This window comes from Xenopus tropicalis, chromosome 7 (genome assembly GCF_000004195.4).
Source record: "Xenopus tropicalis strain Nigerian chromosome 7, UCB_Xtro_10.0, whole genome shotgun sequence".
NCBI classification, from domain to species: Eukaryota; Metazoa; Chordata; class Amphibia; order Anura; family Pipidae; genus Xenopus; species Xenopus tropicalis.
The window spans coordinates 99,517,176-99,535,196 of record NC_030683.2 but is presented as its reverse complement, the minus strand read 5'-3'; the positions used below and the strand labels follow the sequence as shown (position 1 = coordinate 99,535,196).

General features: G+C 39.7%; 2 protein-coding genes across 2 annotated transcripts; both read right to left on the bottom strand.

Annotated features, from left to right (window-relative positions):
* Positions 1-5,400: 5,400 nt before the first annotated feature.
* On the bottom strand, positions 5,401-7,152 carry LOC116412194 (transcription factor HES-5-like). Its single transcript, XM_031905853.1, has 3 exons — positions 6,929-7,152; positions 6,507-6,681; positions 5,401-6,390 (listed from the first exon to the last, which is right to left on the bottom strand). Exons 1-3 carry the CDS (start codon positions 6,995-6,997, stop codon positions 6,167-6,169), a joined length of 468 nt encoding a protein of 155 aa, XP_031761713.1. The 5' UTR covers positions 6,998-7,152; the 3' UTR covers positions 5,401-6,166.
* A 4,846-nt stretch (positions 7,153-11,998) lies between these two features.
* On the bottom strand, positions 11,999-14,507 carry hes5.5 (hairy and enhancer of split 5 gene 5). Its single transcript, NM_001172280.1, is given in 3 exon segments — positions 11,999-13,608; positions 13,934-14,108; positions 14,388-14,507. Coding segments are annotated over 3 exon segments (477 nt in total). The 5' UTR covers positions 14,457-14,507; the 3' UTR covers positions 11,999-13,375.
* Positions 14,508-18,021: the final 3,514 nt, after the last annotated feature.

Below are 18,021 nucleotides of genomic sequence, written 5' to 3'. Positions count from 1 at the left end.
TCAGCTATCAGCCAATGCCCACTGGCCCCCCTATACCTCCAGGGTCCCTTTAGCAGTTGCAGGGTCTGCTTCCTCTGTTTAGAGGTTGAAGGTTTTTGGGCTAAAAAAGATGAGTACTGACATGTTCAGTGGTTTCCCCATTCAAGTCAATGGGAGCTCCTGAAGATGATTTTGTGTGCTCTTCAGCCAGCTGAAAAGTGCCATGTGTGCCATAAGCTTTAGGGATATGTTTCTTAATAGGTGAGCTGTTTGCCAGGTGCCACAACTGATCAAGACAATTTTGTTTCTACTTTCATTGTCGATGTCACTTTCTATGATTATAGATCCAGATCCCCTCAAGGACTGGTCCATCTGACTATTTCAAATTGATTTAAATGGGCTGTAGTCTAGAGTACATTTAACAAAAGACTTAAGGGTTAATTTATGTAGACTCTGGGCAGAGGTGCACAAATGTGTGACCCTTTGTGCTAGGGTCTAGTTGTGCTCTACACCTCGGGTCAGATAGGAAAATTTGGTATAAAATCTCTGCTTCAGAAGGGAGTGCAGAAACCTTTGGCAATTCAGGCAGAGAGGAAGCAGTGTGCATTTACGACTAGCTTCCTAGTTGAAAATGACCCCTTTAGCTTATAAGATGTACTGCATGTGCCCTTGTTGCCCAACACAGTACAGAGAACGCACAGGGCTATTATTTTTCTCTGGCCCTTTTCATTTGAATATTTTCTCAAGGATCACTGGTGGCTAATGTGAAGCAAAAGCCCAGTCCAGATGGTGCTCAGAGTTGGATTTCAGTGTAACACACAGTGAGGTCAAACCACATTGCTAATGAGGCATATAGTATGGCACACGTCTTTTGTTGTGCAACTGAAAGCATTGAACTAGTGTGGGAAACTCCAAGATACTCTGAATCTCACACCGCTGCCAAAACCATGTCTGTGCAGCCGCTGTCCCTGCACATGAACACCTGCCTGAAACTGTATCTCCTCCAATATTTACTGAGCCCTTAACTCAATGGAGGTGCTTAGGAGAGTACATCTGAAACCTGATGGTGTTTGTATCTTGTGGCAGGGGAAGGGGGGCAAGTGTCAAATGATATTCTTGTGAATCTGCTTAGAAGATTTTCCCCAGCAACATTAACCCATGACAGGAACCGGGGATATACTGAATTCCCAGTCTGCATTGCCAGCCATGGGAGGAGATCTTCAGACTGGGCACATGAGTTGTGCTTTGAAATTGTGTAAGCTATTCTGCCAGTTAATTATTTGTATTTGTAGCTTTCCCCTCCTCACATGAGTTAACCTGAGCTGTGACTGTACTCAGGGTTGGACTGGGGTGCCCAGGGCCCACCAGGCTCCAACCTCAAGGGCCCACTTCCCCCTACATGCACCACACACCTTTACCTTGTACTTCCCCCTTCTCCTTGCAGCCACTGGTCTTGATGGGGTCAGCAGGCTTGGAGCGGCAGCACCCATCAAAATTAATTTCCCGATGTCCTGCCAGCCTAGTCCAACTCTGACTCTGCTGTACCTGTGGGTGCCAGCTCATTGCTCTAAAGAGTCCAACATATCAAAAAGGTCAGTGCGCCCTGACATAGGACAGGGCACTTGTAGGTCAATACTTTAGATCCTCAGTAGTTTATATGCCACCCAAAGTCATGCCAATGAGTGGAAAAGACAAAACAAAACATACTCAGTGCCCCCTTATTGTGTGTCTAAGCTCAAATCTTTACTGTTTCAACCTGTTAACCAGAGCTGTGATTATACTGTAGCTGAGGGTGCCAGGTCATTACACTAAACAGCCAAACATCAAAAAGGTATTGAGCAGCGAGGGTAAATGAATAGTTCATTTGTATGTATGTATGTATAACTTTATTTATAAAGCGCTACTTATGTACGCAGCGCTGTACAGTAGAATACATTAATATAAACAGGGGTATTAAAATAGATAAATACAAAGTATTACAATAAGCACAAATAAATACAAGATACAGTTGCAATAAGTTAAGAGTCAAAGACACAAGGGTATGGAGGTCCCTGCCCCGTAGAGCTTACAATCTATGTTAATTTTATTTTGGATAACTGCATTCAACCTACTTTAATACCTTATCAAAGGAACTGTAAAATGTTGGAAATATTTACAGGGATACTGTTATTTCAAGGTGCTGCAGAGGCAGCAGTAAGCACTGGGCTGCATTGCGTCACCTTATTTTTATCCCCTGCTACAGGCGACATTCTAGCTCAGTGCTCATTCCTCTAGTACAGGGATCCCCAACGTTTTATACCTGTGAGCCACATTTAAATGGAAAAAGAGTTGGGGAGCAACACAAGCATGAAAAAAGTTCCTGGGGGTGCCAATATGAGCTATAATTGGCTATTTGGTAGCCCCTATGTGGAATGGCAGCCTACAGAAGGCTCTGTTTGACATTATACTTGGTTTTTATGCAACCAAAACTTGCTCAAAACCCAGGAATTTAAAAATAAACATCTGGTTTTAGGCCATGGGGAGCAACATCCAAGGGGTTGGAGAGCAACATGTTGCTCACCAGCCACTGGTTGGAGATCACTGCTCTAGTACATATATGGAATGAGGTTTTGCACTGAGTGTTTGACTACTATATCTGATGTCTGGATCAGAGTATATGCACCAACACAGGTGCAGGAACTTTGTTGTGGGCATAGGGAAGGAGTAAAAGCATATTATCCAGATTTACCTAGAAGGTACATAGACTGAATTGAGGGGGAGGGGGTGGGTTGTTCCCTATGGCTGCTGCAGTATAGGAACCTCCAGTAAAGCAAACCATTTCACCACAATTTGTCTAGAGCTTTACTTTCCCTTTAAATGCTGAGTGCTTTCCAGCAGTGACTTCTGACAGATACTATTAAAGTGTACTTAATTCACACCATTGGGCAAGTTTATTGTGCATTTGTTTAGACTTTTTTCCCCACACTGTGGCCAGTGCTATAGAAGTTGTATAGTGTATGAGCCTTTCTCCAGCTGTTCCTTTGTTGGCACATAGTTCAGTGAGACACACTTCTATTGTTCCCTAAGCCCCTCACTGTGGGAAACTCCAACAAACTTACTGCAGAGTGCATATTTGTATGGTGCTGACAGCAAAGACAGACACCATTAGTTTCACTTGATACTCCTGCCTTTTATTTATAACCAAATAGTATTGAGCAGAGAAATATTTCTAAAAAAATTCAAAGCAAAATATAAACATACTATGAATGTTTTTGCTTGACAGCAACAAAAGGTGACTTACTATTTGGTAGTCTTATTCATAGCAATAACATTCTGTATGTTTATTACTGAAAGCACATTTCAGGCTCAATGCAGATGCGTGTATTTTGTGGATGGTCTCTGCTTGAAGACAATTTTAACACAAACATAAATTTCCTGATATGCTGAAAGCATTAAACAAACAGTAATATTCTGAGCCAATTTGCAGTTAGTCTTTATTTTTTATTATTTGTATTTTTTTAGTTATTTCACAGTCCAGTCTGGAGTTTCAGCAGTTATTTGGTTGCTATGGTCCAAGCAGTCCCAAACGGTCGCATTTTTTGATCTACTTACTGTAGTTAGCCAATAAAAGGTTACACCTACTCTATATCATATGGTTGTTCTACCACGGTACAACAGTCTGCTACTAGGTATAGGAGAAGCATACCTGATGCTTCAATAAAAGTTCTCTTTGGATCACCAAACAAATAACCTTGGATGGTCCATCTGCAAACAGCCCTGACCCCTTGTTTAATTGTTATTAGCAGTGGAGTCACTCACCAGATCAAACCCCTGGTCCAGGTGCAGTCATCCCAAAGCCATTGCTAGATGTTTATAATAACAAAGGAAACTTCACTGAATGGCACGACTCTGTAGCACAAGTAGTTGATGGAAACAAGAGGGATAAAAGCATCCAATCATATATGCATTTTTTGAGCTGTGACTAAAGTAACCACTATTCATGACTTAAGAAGGGATTTTGAACAAAGGAAGAACATTCCAATGGGTCTTGAAATGAAATAGTAACCCTCCACCATGGCTCAGAGAGGAAAGGCTGATGCAGCTGGTTTAGTTTAAACTCCAAATGGGGCATCATGTACGTTTCACCAGGGTGCAAGTGCTAGAGCATGGCCCTTAGTGGTCATCTAACAATCACTTGCACCACAAGAAATGCTGCTTTCTGCTTTTTGAGCCGGACTGAAGATATGGTGCAAGGAGCAGAACACAGTATCAGGAGTCACAGGTCAGCCCTTGAGTCTGGTCTAAAGGACATAGCGCTGACTGCATTAATCAGTGTTCTATTCATGAAAGATGGAAGGCATATAGGTGTGCCCCTCCCATTTCTTAACTTGCACATCATTCAGCCGTGCAAGTTAAGAAATGGGAGGGGCACACCTATATGCCTTCCATCTTTCATGAATATAACACTGATTAATGCAGTCAGCGCTATGTCCTTTAGACCAGACTCAAGTCTCTGTGCTTTGTTTCCTACAGCAATTATACAAGACAGAATGACCCCTCTGGTGTATCATTTTAGCAAATAATAAAGAGTAATATTATTTCTAACATGTGTTAATAAAAAGATTTTATTGTATTATTTGTAATAAAAGAATTTGTTTTGCATGCAAACTATATCAGTACATTTGGGGCTGAAACACTTCTGCGCATTGTCGGGCTGCGCACATTTAAACCTCAGCCCCTTTGTTTAGGTTCCCACTTAGTGGAAAATGGCCTACTTGCTCTAAAATATAATATATAAATAAAGTATAATGGAAGAGTTTTTTGTATACATACAATGTCTGTTAAAGTGTTCATTTTGGCATAGTCAAGACACTAACCCTTGAGTACTTTTGTGATTTTTTTATACAGACTCATGGTTGCTCAGACCTTGGGCTTTACTACTTTTCAGAGGTGAGTGCAGATCAGAATTACTGATCTATTCAGTGTAATTTTGCCCTAAGATTTATAGTTGGTATTATAGAAAGCCCAAAGGATTTTACAGTTTAGTGTGTATTAAATAGCACTAAGCACTTAAACACTAATTTATTTATTCTGTCTGCCTAATTTGTGATTACTGCATATACTGTGGTACTATATAAATAAACAAATACATACATACAGTTTTCTGCTTGTTGTAAATAGGGAAACTGATAACACTGTTTGTGAAAACTTCTCCATAGACATTTGTAGAATAGCACCTCTAGTGGTTACAAATTAATGCCAAATATTATACAGAGGTCTATGTAATTATACCGTATACATATAAATGCAGGTATGCAGAGGAATAATGTTCTTCCCATGCATTTTATTTGAGTACAGAAACCATATATTTATATTTCACCTTTAAATAGCCCAGTTTCATAGCCTTATGGGACATATAATTAAGCAGAAGAGAGAAATACATTCATTTGTAAAAAAAAAATCAATTTATTGAAAGGCCATCGCCATCATTTTAAATAAAGGCACACATTTGATATTCAGGCACAAATAAACATGCAAATTTTGCATAACACACATATATATGTATATATAAATATATAATATACCAATAAGTGCAATAACTGCATACATTGAATGAATCACAGATTCAGTTAGTTCTTAACAGGACTGAGATAACAATTATCCAGTTCTACAACTGTTGGGAACTACAACTCCAAGCAACCCTTCAGAAAAAACATAGAATACTACACAGTAGAATACATATTAATAAGTCACAACTAGCTATATAGTTTTACAATTTTCCTAAACCAAACTTAGGAATATATTTTCTCCTCACTGAGGATACAGATATTATAATATATAGACACATTTGCACAGCAGTTCAGTATCTATAAGGTCTGACCTCTTCTTAAAGCATCTATTGTACTTTCAGGGTCAACGTCATAAGTATATCATTATATAATAATAACAATTAATTTCACTTAGGTAAGTTACTTAATGTCCTTACTGACAGCTACAAATATCTGTCATTTAACTGAACAGTCTGGTAGAAGCCAGATGCACCAGACATTGTCTGGATATAATCCATACAGCTACAGAATAGCTTTGGTATTGCACCATTACAATAACCACTTATTCTATTACATAGTCATAGTAAAGTATCAGGTAAGCCACCAGCCTGCAGGATATCCTGGAGTTAAAGGTGATGCTCAGAAAGTTCATTAAATGTCTAAAAGGGTCTCCAGATAACTTTGCTGGGCCCAGGGGTTGTGCATTTGGTGGGTGTCTGGTACAAAGGTGACAGAGGAGGACTGACTGCCACAGAATGATCCTCATAGAAATTGTGCAGAAGCTTCTCTGGAAACTCTGACTGGTTCTTTGGGGAGACGAACTGCAGAGAGTCCTGGTGATATTTAGAGTGCCCTTCTATTTGGACTAGACTGGACTGTGCATCTGTAGAAAAAGGAAAAGAGAAACTTTATTAGCTTTTTTATTAATCTTGTATATTGATCATTTCTACAAGTAGACCATTCCCCAAATACAGGTAACACACAGGAGGGGACACTTACATTTGGTAGCCATGTGCTGCTGCAAGAAGCTCACTGCCATCTCCAGGATGTCAGCTTTCTCTGGTTTGGATGGGAGATGATGACTCTCAAACTCTTTCTCCAGTAACATCCTGAGCTGCTCGATGCTGCTGTTAATCCGATCTCTCCTCATCTTTTCAACCACTGGTTTTCTCATCTGGGAAAGGAAATACAGCAACAGGTTAGCAACAGGTTCTTAGGGAATCAGATGGAAGCCCAAGCTAAGGTGCTGATAAATTTACCTATGGAATATTGCTATGCCCACCAAGAACTTTCTAACAGCCCCATCATTTCACCAACCAGAGAGACTAGTTCTTAATGTGTAAAAAAGACCAATATCTTGCCATTTCCCCAAGCCTTCCCTGAGTACATACAGCTGAATAACATTTATAAGCAAAACATACCTTTCTTATTCCTTGTGCCTTGTGATTGTGCTCAGTAGTGAGTATGTTGGTAGCGCTGTAAGGAGCCATCCTGTCTGGTCAGAGGATGTGATGGAGCTGGAGAGCTAGGAGATAGTGTCCTGTGATATCTGATCCCAGGGAGATGCAGTGAGTGAGCAGGCAGCCCCTCTTTATACTCCTCTCTTTGCATAATAATGTGTGAGGATCAGGCTGTGCAGAGGTTCCCACACTCAGTAGCCAATCCCAGCCCCTGCAGGTACAATAGGCGTGTGTCACATTAAGGGTGGCATCTGGGGCTCTGAACAATATAGGAAGCAGGAGGCAAGCTGTGAGATGGAGGGGAAGTGTGGGAAACATTTGCAATGAGAGTCTTTTCAAAAGAAATTATTATTGCTCCATGCAGTTTTTTTTATAAACACACATGGCATAAAGTCACTATATATATATATATATATATATATATATATATGCCTTGAAACCTTTGAAAAAGACTCCAAGCAAGAGCTGAAATGGTGGTGAAATGGAATAAAGCACAAATATGTGGAGTGCGGACAATATATATATATACACACCTCTGTGTGTGTAAAATGTTGCACAAATCCTGCTTTGCCTTTCTTACTCGATTGTCAGTCACCTCATATTTTTCAAGTTTGGTCTAGTATCTAATCAATGAATATGATGCTTTATTTAAATGCCGAAATATTTTGAAGCAGACTAGTTTATTGTGCTGTCAGAGAGTACTGCTGTGCTCAAAATGAACTTCTGGTTATTTTAGGTGTAACTAATAGTAGCATGTTGATCAAAACAGTCTGTGTAAAATGAAATTTGCCAAATGGTGTAAAAAACTGGTGTAAAAACAATGGAGAAGTTCGGCGTCCAAAGCCGTTATTTTATGTTAAGTTCTGCCGGAAGAAAAAACACATCAGTAAAATTACGCCAAATTTACACTGATTTTTTTACACTGCATAATATGCTTTTAGAGCACATGAGGAAACTGGATTACCCTAATAAAACCCACGCAACTAAGGGAACCATTTGCCATCCCCTCTTCAGACAATGCTGTGGTCAGAGTAAACCTAAAATGCCAGTGATGTGAAGAAGCAATGCAGCATTATTCTGTCTAAGCTTAAAAGAATCTAGTTCATTTGGCTTAGTGGCATAACAGGCATTGGAATTGGCACTGGTCACTTCCTATTGACAGTAATGATTAGTACCAAAACCCCACAGCCGCACAAGGCTGATAATCACAGGCTGAGAATCAGACCATGCGCTCAGACCAGTTTTCTGATGGCCAGTGGAGCAGACTTCAGCGCCAACATGCGTTAGTATGGCTACTGCCACACTGTGGATAAACATAGGGGCTGACTCTTGGTCTGTGTTTATATCAGCCCTGTGTGGCCGTAGCTATAAAAGCCTGCAATAATTGCCTTTCTTGTAAGGAATAGCCAACTATGTCTAGGTTTTTTATTACTGATAACATTCATATCAAATGCTTTACTGCCCAGACGGACACACTTTTATAATCTGTGTCAGGCATCTATACTCAAGTTCAACTCCCCCCCCTCCACCACAGTGTAATAAAACCTTTCCTTGGGTTCTCGGGCTATAAATGTAGCTTATTCTCTGGCACCTTAATGTGACTTTATTACCTGTGACATCAAAGAAAATGAGATGCGGCTGGGCAGCCAGCACAGGGCCAAGCTCACAGTCTGGTGTGAAATCAGAGGGGGGGGGGGGCATTGCTTTAGGGCTTTGCCTGTAAAGGCAACTTAAGAGTAACTATGGCTAAAACCAGTACATAAATGTATGTGTTATGCCTATATATGTGTGATGGTTCATGGTTTGAATAGAAATGCCTCTATATCTAAACTAAAAAAATTAAAGAAGTCAAAACTATATACATAAACACCCTGAATTATACTATTCTTATTGCAAATACAGAATAACAATCACTTATTTTACTTTTTATAGCACTAATGTATAGTATGGTTCCACACAAGCAAAGGTTTTCAGATTTTTGCATGCCTGGATTTGTGGCCCACAAAGGCCCGAGCTGCCTAGGTCGGCACAAATGTAGGGACGGCATGCGGCGCATAAGGAGCAATGGGGACCGGATGCGCAGAAACTTGCACGCACAGGGTGGGGGGGTCAGCCTCAGGGCGCCCTATTCTCAAATCCGGTCCTGGATTTTTGGTTTGTGATCCAGCATTTGATCAGACCCTATTCATTTACTAATCCACGAACGGTCTGAAGGCGTCCGAATGCGTTTTTTCGTAATGATCGGTATTTTTTGCGACTTTTCCGTCGCCGTTGCGACTTTTTCGTATGTCCCGCGTTTTTTTCATCGCCGTCGCGACTTTTTCGTATTTTTTCCACGACTTTTTTGTTGCCGTCGTGAAAAAATCGGATTGGGTTTTCCGCCGTTTACTATCGCTCAATACGAAAAAATCGAGACGGCGACGGAAAAGTTGCGACAAATACGAAAAATCGCGATGGCGAAGAAAAAGTTTTCGTTTCCAATACGATTTTTTCCCTTTCGGGATTCAGATTCGTGGATTAGTAAATCTGCCCCCAGGGGTACTGAAAATATGTTTATAAACAACAAAATATTCCAGAATTAACAGTGCAGGGCCATAGAAGGCCATAGAAGCCCCTAGCTACTACTAGTAGATAATTAAATAATGCCTCTTTCTATACCTGTTTGCTAATTTTAACGAATAAAGAAATAGTAACAAATATATTATGTTCTGCCCTTCTTCTGGTCTATTATGCTCTACACAAAAATACCTTTTATAAACCCTCTAATAACTAGTTTTCTTCCATTGTGCAAAATCCTTTTAAGGCGCCACCTTATGGATCTATTTTGTGTTACATGCTCTTGAACTTCTGCTCAAGAGAATAGTAAATGTCCCCTATAATGTATGTATGTATGTATGTATAACTTTATTTATAAAGCGCCACAAGGGTACGCAGCACTGTACAGTCTTACAGAATACAAAATTACACACAGGGAGGACAAGTGATATAATAAATAAATACAATAAATACATATATGTATATATATATATAAGTGCCATGTGGTATGAGACACAGTAGGAAGGAGGTCCCTGCCCCGTAGAGCTTACAATCTGTAATCCTTATTTTCTTCCCTATATATCATATATATACAGGTATTACAGCAGCTACAGTCACAGTGGAGATAACATGAAAGGGACTGTGATTTGGAAAGCAAATATAATACAGAGAGATGGTGCATTAGTAGGTGGTTAGTAGCAGTGGGGATAATAGCCTCTGGGAAGGGACTGTGGCTGTGGGATAGCAGGTATAGTAGGGAGAGGTGGTGCCTATAGTAGCAGTGGGATAATAGTCTCTGGGAAGGGACTGTGGCTGTGGGATAGCAGGTATAGTAGGGAGAGATGGTGCCTATAGTAGCAGTGGGATAATAGTCTCTGGGAAGGGACTGTGGCTGTGGGATAGCAGGTATAGTAGGGAGAGATGGTGCCTATAGTAGCAGTGGGGGGATAATAGCCTCTGGGAAGGGACTGTGGCTGTGGGATAGCAGGTATAGTAGGGAGAGGTGGTGCCTATAGTAGCAGTGGGATAATAGTCTCTGGGAAGGGACTGTGGCTGTGGGATAGCAGGTATAGTAGGGAGAGGTGGTGCCTATAGTAGCAGTGGGATAATAGTCTCTGGGAAGGGACTGTGGCTGTGGGATAGCAGGTATAGTAGGGAGAGATGGTGCCTATAGTAGCAGTGGAATAATAGCCTCTGGGAAGGGACTGTGGCTGTGGGATAGCAGGTATAGTAGGGAGATATGGTGCCTATAGTAGCAGTGGAATAATAGCCTCTGGGAAGAGACTGTGGCTGTGGGATAGCAGGTATAGTAGGGAGAGATGGTGCCTATAGTAGAAGTGGGGGGATAATAGTATCTGGGAAGGGACTCTGGCTGTGGGATAGCAGGTATAGTAGGGAGAGATGGTGCCTATAGTAGCAGCGGGGGGATAATAGCCTCTGGGAAGGGACTGTGGCTGTGGGATAGAAGGTATAGTAGGGAGAGATGGTGCCTATAGTAGCAGTGGGGGGATAATAGCCTCTGGGAAGGGAGTGTGGCTGTGGGATAGAAGGTATAGTAGGGAGAGATGGTGCCTATAGTAGCAGTTGGGATAATAGCCTTTGGGAAGGGACTGTGGCTGTGGCATGACAGGTATAGTAGCGAGAGATGGTGCCTATAGTAGCAGTTGGGATAATAGCCTCTGGGAAGGGACTGTGGCTGTGGCATGACAGGTATAGTAGGGAGACATGGTGCCTATAGTAGAAGTGGGGATAAACACCTCTGGAAAGGGATTGTGGCTATGGGAAAGAAGGTGCCTATAGTAGAAATTGATATACAGGTATGGGATCCCTTATCCGGAAACCCGTTATCCAGAAAGCTCCGAATTACGGAAAGCCTGTCTCCCACAGACTCCATTTTAATCAAATAATTCAGAATCTTAAAACTTTCCTTTTTCTCTGTTATAATAAAACAGTACCTTGTAACTGATCCCAACTAAGATATAATTAATCCTTATTGGATGCAAAACAATCTTATTGGGTTTAATTCTTGCTTTATTGATTTTTTAGTAGACTTAAGGTATGGAGATCCAAATTATGGAAAAACCCCTTATCCGGAATACCCTTGGTCCCGAGCATTCTGGATAATGGGTCCTATATATCAAAGATTTGTAAATAATTTTTTGGGGAATATCAAGGAGTAAACACAATGTTTGCTCTATTTTAACCCTTTGATAAATATGATATTATTGCTCACTCAACATGTGGTTCTTCAGTTGCTGAACTACAACTTCCAGCATTCACCGACAGCCCCTGCCCTTTGGGAATACAATCTATAACAACATCTATAGGAGCATGGTCTGAACAGTTCTACCTAACATAATGTTAACTGAACACACCCAGCAATGCTCATGGAAGAGCACTCTGGCATCTTTCTTAATTAGAATAACATGGATATGTCTTGTGATGTATGTACTTCTGTTCCTTATATGCTCACACACACAGGAAAAACAAAATGTATTCATATAAATTATTTTATTAATGGGCAAGTTCACTCATACATCAATTGTATGGAAAATTTCCATCAAACAGTTTGCAAATATTGCATATTACCAAGAAATGTAACAGTTAATATACTGTTAAATACTGCAAATATTGCATATTTCAAAGAAATATAACAGTTACAGTACTGTTAAATACTGTAATTATTCCATAATACAAAGAAATATAAGTTAAATTATGCAAATATTGCGTATTACAATGACATATAACAGTTAAGTTACTGTTAAATACTGCAAATATTGCATATTACTAAGAGATAGAACAGTTAATATACTGTTAAATATTACAAATATTGCATATTACTAAGAGATATAACAGTTAATATACTGTTAAATACTGCAAATATTGCATATTACTAAGAGATATAACAGTTAATATACTGTTAAATACTGCAAATATTGCATATTACTAAGAGATATAACAGTTAAAATACTGTTAAATACTGCAAATATTGCATATTACCAAGAGATATAACAGTTAAAATACTGTTAAATACTGCAAATATTGCATATTACTAGGAGATATAACAGTTAAAATACTGTTAAATACTGCAAATATTGCGTATTTCAAAGAAATATAACAGTTAAGGTACTGTTAAATACTGCAAATACAGTTAATATACAGCAAATATTGAAATTTAAAAAAAATAATAAAAAAAAAAAATATATATATATAAAACAGTTAAGATACTGTTGAGCACTGCAAATATTCCATATTACAAACAAATATAACCGTTAAATGATGCAAATATTGCATATTACTAAAAAATATAACAGTTAGTATACTGTTAAATACTGCAAATATTGCATACAGCATAGGAAATCTTAAAGATGCACTTTCATGGTAATGTAATTATAAATCACTAGCAATGTAGTGTTACAGTAAATATCCAGACCCTGAAAGGCCAATGGACACCGCACTAAATGCATTCATTTCTGCTGGTCAATCAGTTATAATGCCACAATGTGTGGAAATAACACAGCATGTATTTTTGACTGCTCTGTGTGCGCCATAATACATTTAAAACCAAGCAAGCAGAATCCTTACAAAGGATACAGACACAATGCAATATACAAACAGTTCAATACTACTTAATATTGCCCTCAGTGTATTATTATACACAGTTAAAGCAATTATGCTCTATTCTTTTCTATTACTGTAACTATTACATGCTTCCGTTTTAGAAGGCAGGCATATGTGCTATGACATCTGTCTTTTAGCATAGACTAAAGATATAGATATTCTCCTCTTGGATACCAACAATGTAGAGTAATTAATAATCTCCCATATATAGCTCTAAATGAGCTTATGGGCAGGCTGAACAAGTCCATCAAATCAGTTCCAGGGTCTCCAGAGAAGCTTGGCTGGTGGTGCTGTGCCTATAGTGGGGGTCTGGTAGTAGGGTGACACGGAACGACACAAACCCTGTGATAGGGAATGGTTCTCATGGAAATTCTGTATTACTTTTCTGTGAAGCTCTGCATGTTTCTGCAGGGAGAGGAAGTGCAGGGAGTCCTGGAGACATTTAGAGTAACCTTCCATTTGAGGTGCACTGGATGACTGTTTACCTGATAGGGAGGAAAACAAGGAAAAAGGTTAGGTTTTTGTTAAGGGAATATATACACTATTTATAACTAGGTTGTTTTTTTTAAATAAATAGTTGCTAAAACCTCCAAGTTGCTTCCATGTTTGCATTTAGCAATAAGTGGAGGAAATATGATAATGTTTTCTCTGCAGATGTAAATATCATCCTTTGGTGTTAATGAAAGCTAACATGGAAATGTGTCTGCAGGTTGCAGATTACTATTTTAGTCTATAGGTTCCATCAGATTGGGTTAAGTCATTTTAGATCATTCCAAAAAATTCAGGTGACAGTAAGGAGAGGGAACTTACATTTGGTAGCCATCTGTTGCTGCATGAAGCTCACTGCCACCTCCAGAATGTCAGCTTTCTCTGGTTTGGATGGGAGATGATGTTTCTCAAACTCTTTCTCCAGTAACATCCTGAGCTGCTCGATGCTGCTGTTAATCCGATCTCTCCTCATCTTTTCAACCACTGGTTTTCTCATCTGGGAAAGGAAATACAGCAACAGGTTAGCAACAGATTCTTAGGGAATCAGTTGGAAGCCCAGACTAAAGTGCTGATAAATATACCTATGGAATATTGCTATGCCCACCAAGAACTTTCTAACAGCCCCATCATTCCACTAGCTAGAGAGATAACTTGTTCTTAATATGTAATAGAGACTCAAACCTTCCAATTTCCCACAAAGATTAATGAATGTTTAAACCCCATAGGCCTTCTCCAAAGTATATACAGCCGAAGAATGTTTGTAAGCAAAACATACCTTTCTTATTCCTTGTGCCTTGTGATTGTGCTCAGTAGTGAATATGCTAGTAGCGCTGTAAGGAGCCATCCTGCCCGCTAAGGGGATGTGTTGTAGCTGGAGAGCTAGGAGATAGTGTCCTGTGATATCTGATCCCAGGGAGATGCAGTGAGTGAGCAGGCAGCCCCTCTTTATACTCCTCTCTTTGCATAATAATGTGTGAGGATCAGGCTGTGCAGAGGTTCCCACACTCAGTAGCCAATCCCAGCCCCTGCAGGTACAATAGGCGTGTGTCACATTAAGGGTGGCATCTGGGGCTCTGAACAATATAGGAAGCAGGAGGCAAGCTGTGAGATGGAGGGGAAGTGTGGGAAACATTTGCACTGAGATCCTATCTGGAAACATGAATAAAGTCCTTTCCAAGCCACAATTTTATGGAAGATTAAGCAAATGCTTTTGATAAACCTGCTTGCTCTGCAGGGCAAAGAATACATGTGGCTTCAGAGAGATAACAACAGCTATCACAATATTATACCATCAAGTCCCATTAATTGTAATAAAGTGATAAAACATGCAACCCATTATCAGAGAATTTATATTTCATTGCAGACGGAACCTGTTGTGACATAGCAGACTGAGGCTTGTGCTAATGTGCATGCATACATTGCTGTGATGGGGAAATTTACATCACTTTGCCTTCCAGATTTTTTTAACTACAGCATTCCTTAAACAAGACAGAAAATCAAAAACACAGGTTGCCAATTTTTTAGGGACATATATGCAACCAAAATCACATACCTGCTACCCCAGGCTTCCTCTGCTTCTGTGAGGTATACCTTATGCCACCCTGTGCAGGCACATGTACAGTATATTCATTTTTTAGACTTTACTACAAATGTGCCAGAGGAAGAAGGAGGTGCAATGTAATGTTGGAATCTATGTTAAGATTTTATTCATTTGTTTAGACATTTATGTGTATATAGGACTCAATAATGGTAACTGCATTTTAGATTATAGGATTACTAACCCCAACACTGTGCATGTTGGGAACAGGGCCCTTATGGGATTTTAAGAGGCAGTTAATGATAAGATTATTGGCTGTTACGCAGACTGACACAATCAGTAATTTACTGGATTAAATGTCATCGTTTCTAAAAGGCCATTTATCAGTGTCTCCTTGTTGCCCAATTAAAATAGAATAGGTGTAAAATTTCCAGCTAATGCGTTCAACAAAAAAAGCCATCATCGTATTTTATGTAGATGCTGAAATTAGGCCCATGCAGTGGGACATTTAGAGAACCTTTGCATATCGTTGGCTGTCCCTGTTTTTGTTCTGGCAAACATAGGAGTGCAATGTTAACTATTTCAAATGCTAGCAGCAGTCACCTAACCGCTAAAATATCTGTTACTATTCAGCTATGGTTCAGCTTTTACTACTGCTTAAACCTCCCAGATTTACATGAGCATTTTTATGAATGTTTTACATTCATCAAATCACGAGTTTGAATTTCTGAAGATCGCAAATATCACGAAAATGCGTACGAAAAAACCATATTAGTCATGATAATATCGTATTGGCGATCCAAAATTTTTGTACCGAACGTTTGTAAACAGCGGGAAAACCTTTCCGACTTAGATCCTTCTGTGCATGGTTTTGGAAGCCTCCCATAGGACTCAATGGCACTCTGCAGCTCCAACCTGGCCCAAGGAAAGTCTCCCATAGGGCTCAATGGCACTCTGCAGCTCCAACCTGGCCCAAGGAAAGTCTCCCATAGGGCTCAATGGCACTCTGCAGCTCCAACCTGGCCCAAGGAAAGTCTCCCATAGGGCTCAATGGCACTCTGCAGCTCCAACCTGGCCCAAGGAAAGTCTCCCATAGGGCTCAATGGCACTCTGCAGCTCCAACCTGGCCCAAGGAAAGTCTCCCATAGGGCTCAATGGCACTCTGCAGCTCCAACCTGGCCCAAGGAAAGTCACGATAACAAAGCTTGAATGAATCCGAAACTTTCGTACTCTGCGCGACAATACGATTTTGTCGCACAAATTTTGTTGCAAGGTACGAAATTATAATATTATAATAAAATATATTATTATTATAAAATATAATATTAATATTAAAAGAGTAATGTTCACATATTCATGATGTTTAAAAAGCTGGGTATGGGGCCTCTAGAATCCTTAGGATATAATATTCTGCCCCAATAAACTGTTGGACACAGCCTGACTGTTGGGGTGATGAGGCCAATTCAAATTTCTTTTTGCTTCTCAGCAAAGTCTGTGGGAAGTGCATTGTGTTGGTGCGTACCTCTTCAAAACACAGACATCCGCACAGAGAGGAGCCACTTACAGTATACAATACAGTCCCAGGCAGCTTTTCATCATGATTTGTCACCCAATATCTACTAATCCTTGCACAACAGCTTAAAATTGACTTCAAATAATATACGGAATGCAACATCTGACTATTAAATACATTATATTTGACTGCTGTTATTGTTCCTGTATGCAAAAAAAAAAATTCAAAGGGTATTTTTTATTTTTTCCATATCTTGGAATTATTTTGTGATTTTTTTCTGTGTATGATTACCTGCTATTTACTTAAAGAATATAAGGCAGCAGTATCAAGTGAAACTCAAGTGAAACTAATGGTGTCTGTCTTTGCTGTCAGCACCATACAAATATGCACTTTGCAGTAAGTTTGTTGGAGTTTCCCACAGTGAGGGGCTTAGGGAACAATAGAAGTGTGTCTCACTGAACTATGTGCCAACAAAGGAACAGCTGGAGAGAGGCTCATACACTATACATCTTCTATAGCACTGGCCACAGTGTGGGAAAAAAGTCTAAACAAATGCACAATAAACTTGCCCAATGGTGTGAATTAAGTACTGTGAACCATATTTAAAGAATGGTGATGACACAACAAATAATGTATTCAAGGCTGTATTTCTTCTGACTTTTAATTGCCTTTTAGGTTTTTCTTTGTTTTTCATGTTTGCTATGGGTAGGGTCACACACGTCATGTTTGTTACAATGTAGTTGGGCATAGAGTTAAGGTTGTCATTTACTTATATATTCATGCACTTTTGAACCTTACTGCCTGACTGTTGGGCATTATAGCCTTATTGGGAAACAGTTTCAACAAAATGGTGACAGGTATCTCAATACTGACAATTTGTCAATAAGATACCACTATGCTCAGAAAGGGTATGGCTTGAAGAGGAGCATCTATGGCTTCACTTTTACACTTCAGGTAATGTATTTTGTGTATGCAGATTCCCTTGTACAGACCCTCCCCCCCTGCAAGTTAAATGGAATCTATTCTTAAACCTTGGCCATTACTACCCTGGCCTAGAGGACAGAACTACCTGTTTGGCTGTAAGAGCAGTTGTTTGTTTTTTCTGTGCCGTGCTGCAAAATCTCTATGCTCTCCCACTGGTAACTCCCATACTTCTTCTCAAGTCTATAAAAGCCTGTGATATCTTTGTTCTGAGTTCTGACTCTGGGTTAAATCCATGAAACTTGTGTCAAATAAACTTTGTCTTTCACCTCAAGTGGTCTCCAGTAACTGAATTTGCCACAAAGGGAGGAAAGGGGGATTCACAAAATTTTAGCAAGAATGCAGTTGTAAAAGTGTCTGGACAGATTTTAGCAAGAA

Bases quoted from the DNA above. Each gene is read 5' to 3' on its own strand.
- LOC116412194 (XM_031905853.1), bottom strand. From the start codon at position 6,997: ATGGCTCCTTACAGCGCTACCAACATACTCACTACTGAGCACAATCAC. The intron at 6,682-6,928 runs GTATGTTTTGCT...TTCCTTTCCCAG, and splicing joins AGGCACAAGGAATAAGAAAG to ATGAGAAAACCAGTGGTTGA. The intron at 6,391-6,506 runs GTAAGTGTCCCC...CTTTTTCTACAG, and splicing joins GCAGCACATGGCTACCAAAT to ATGCACAGTCCAGTCTAGTC.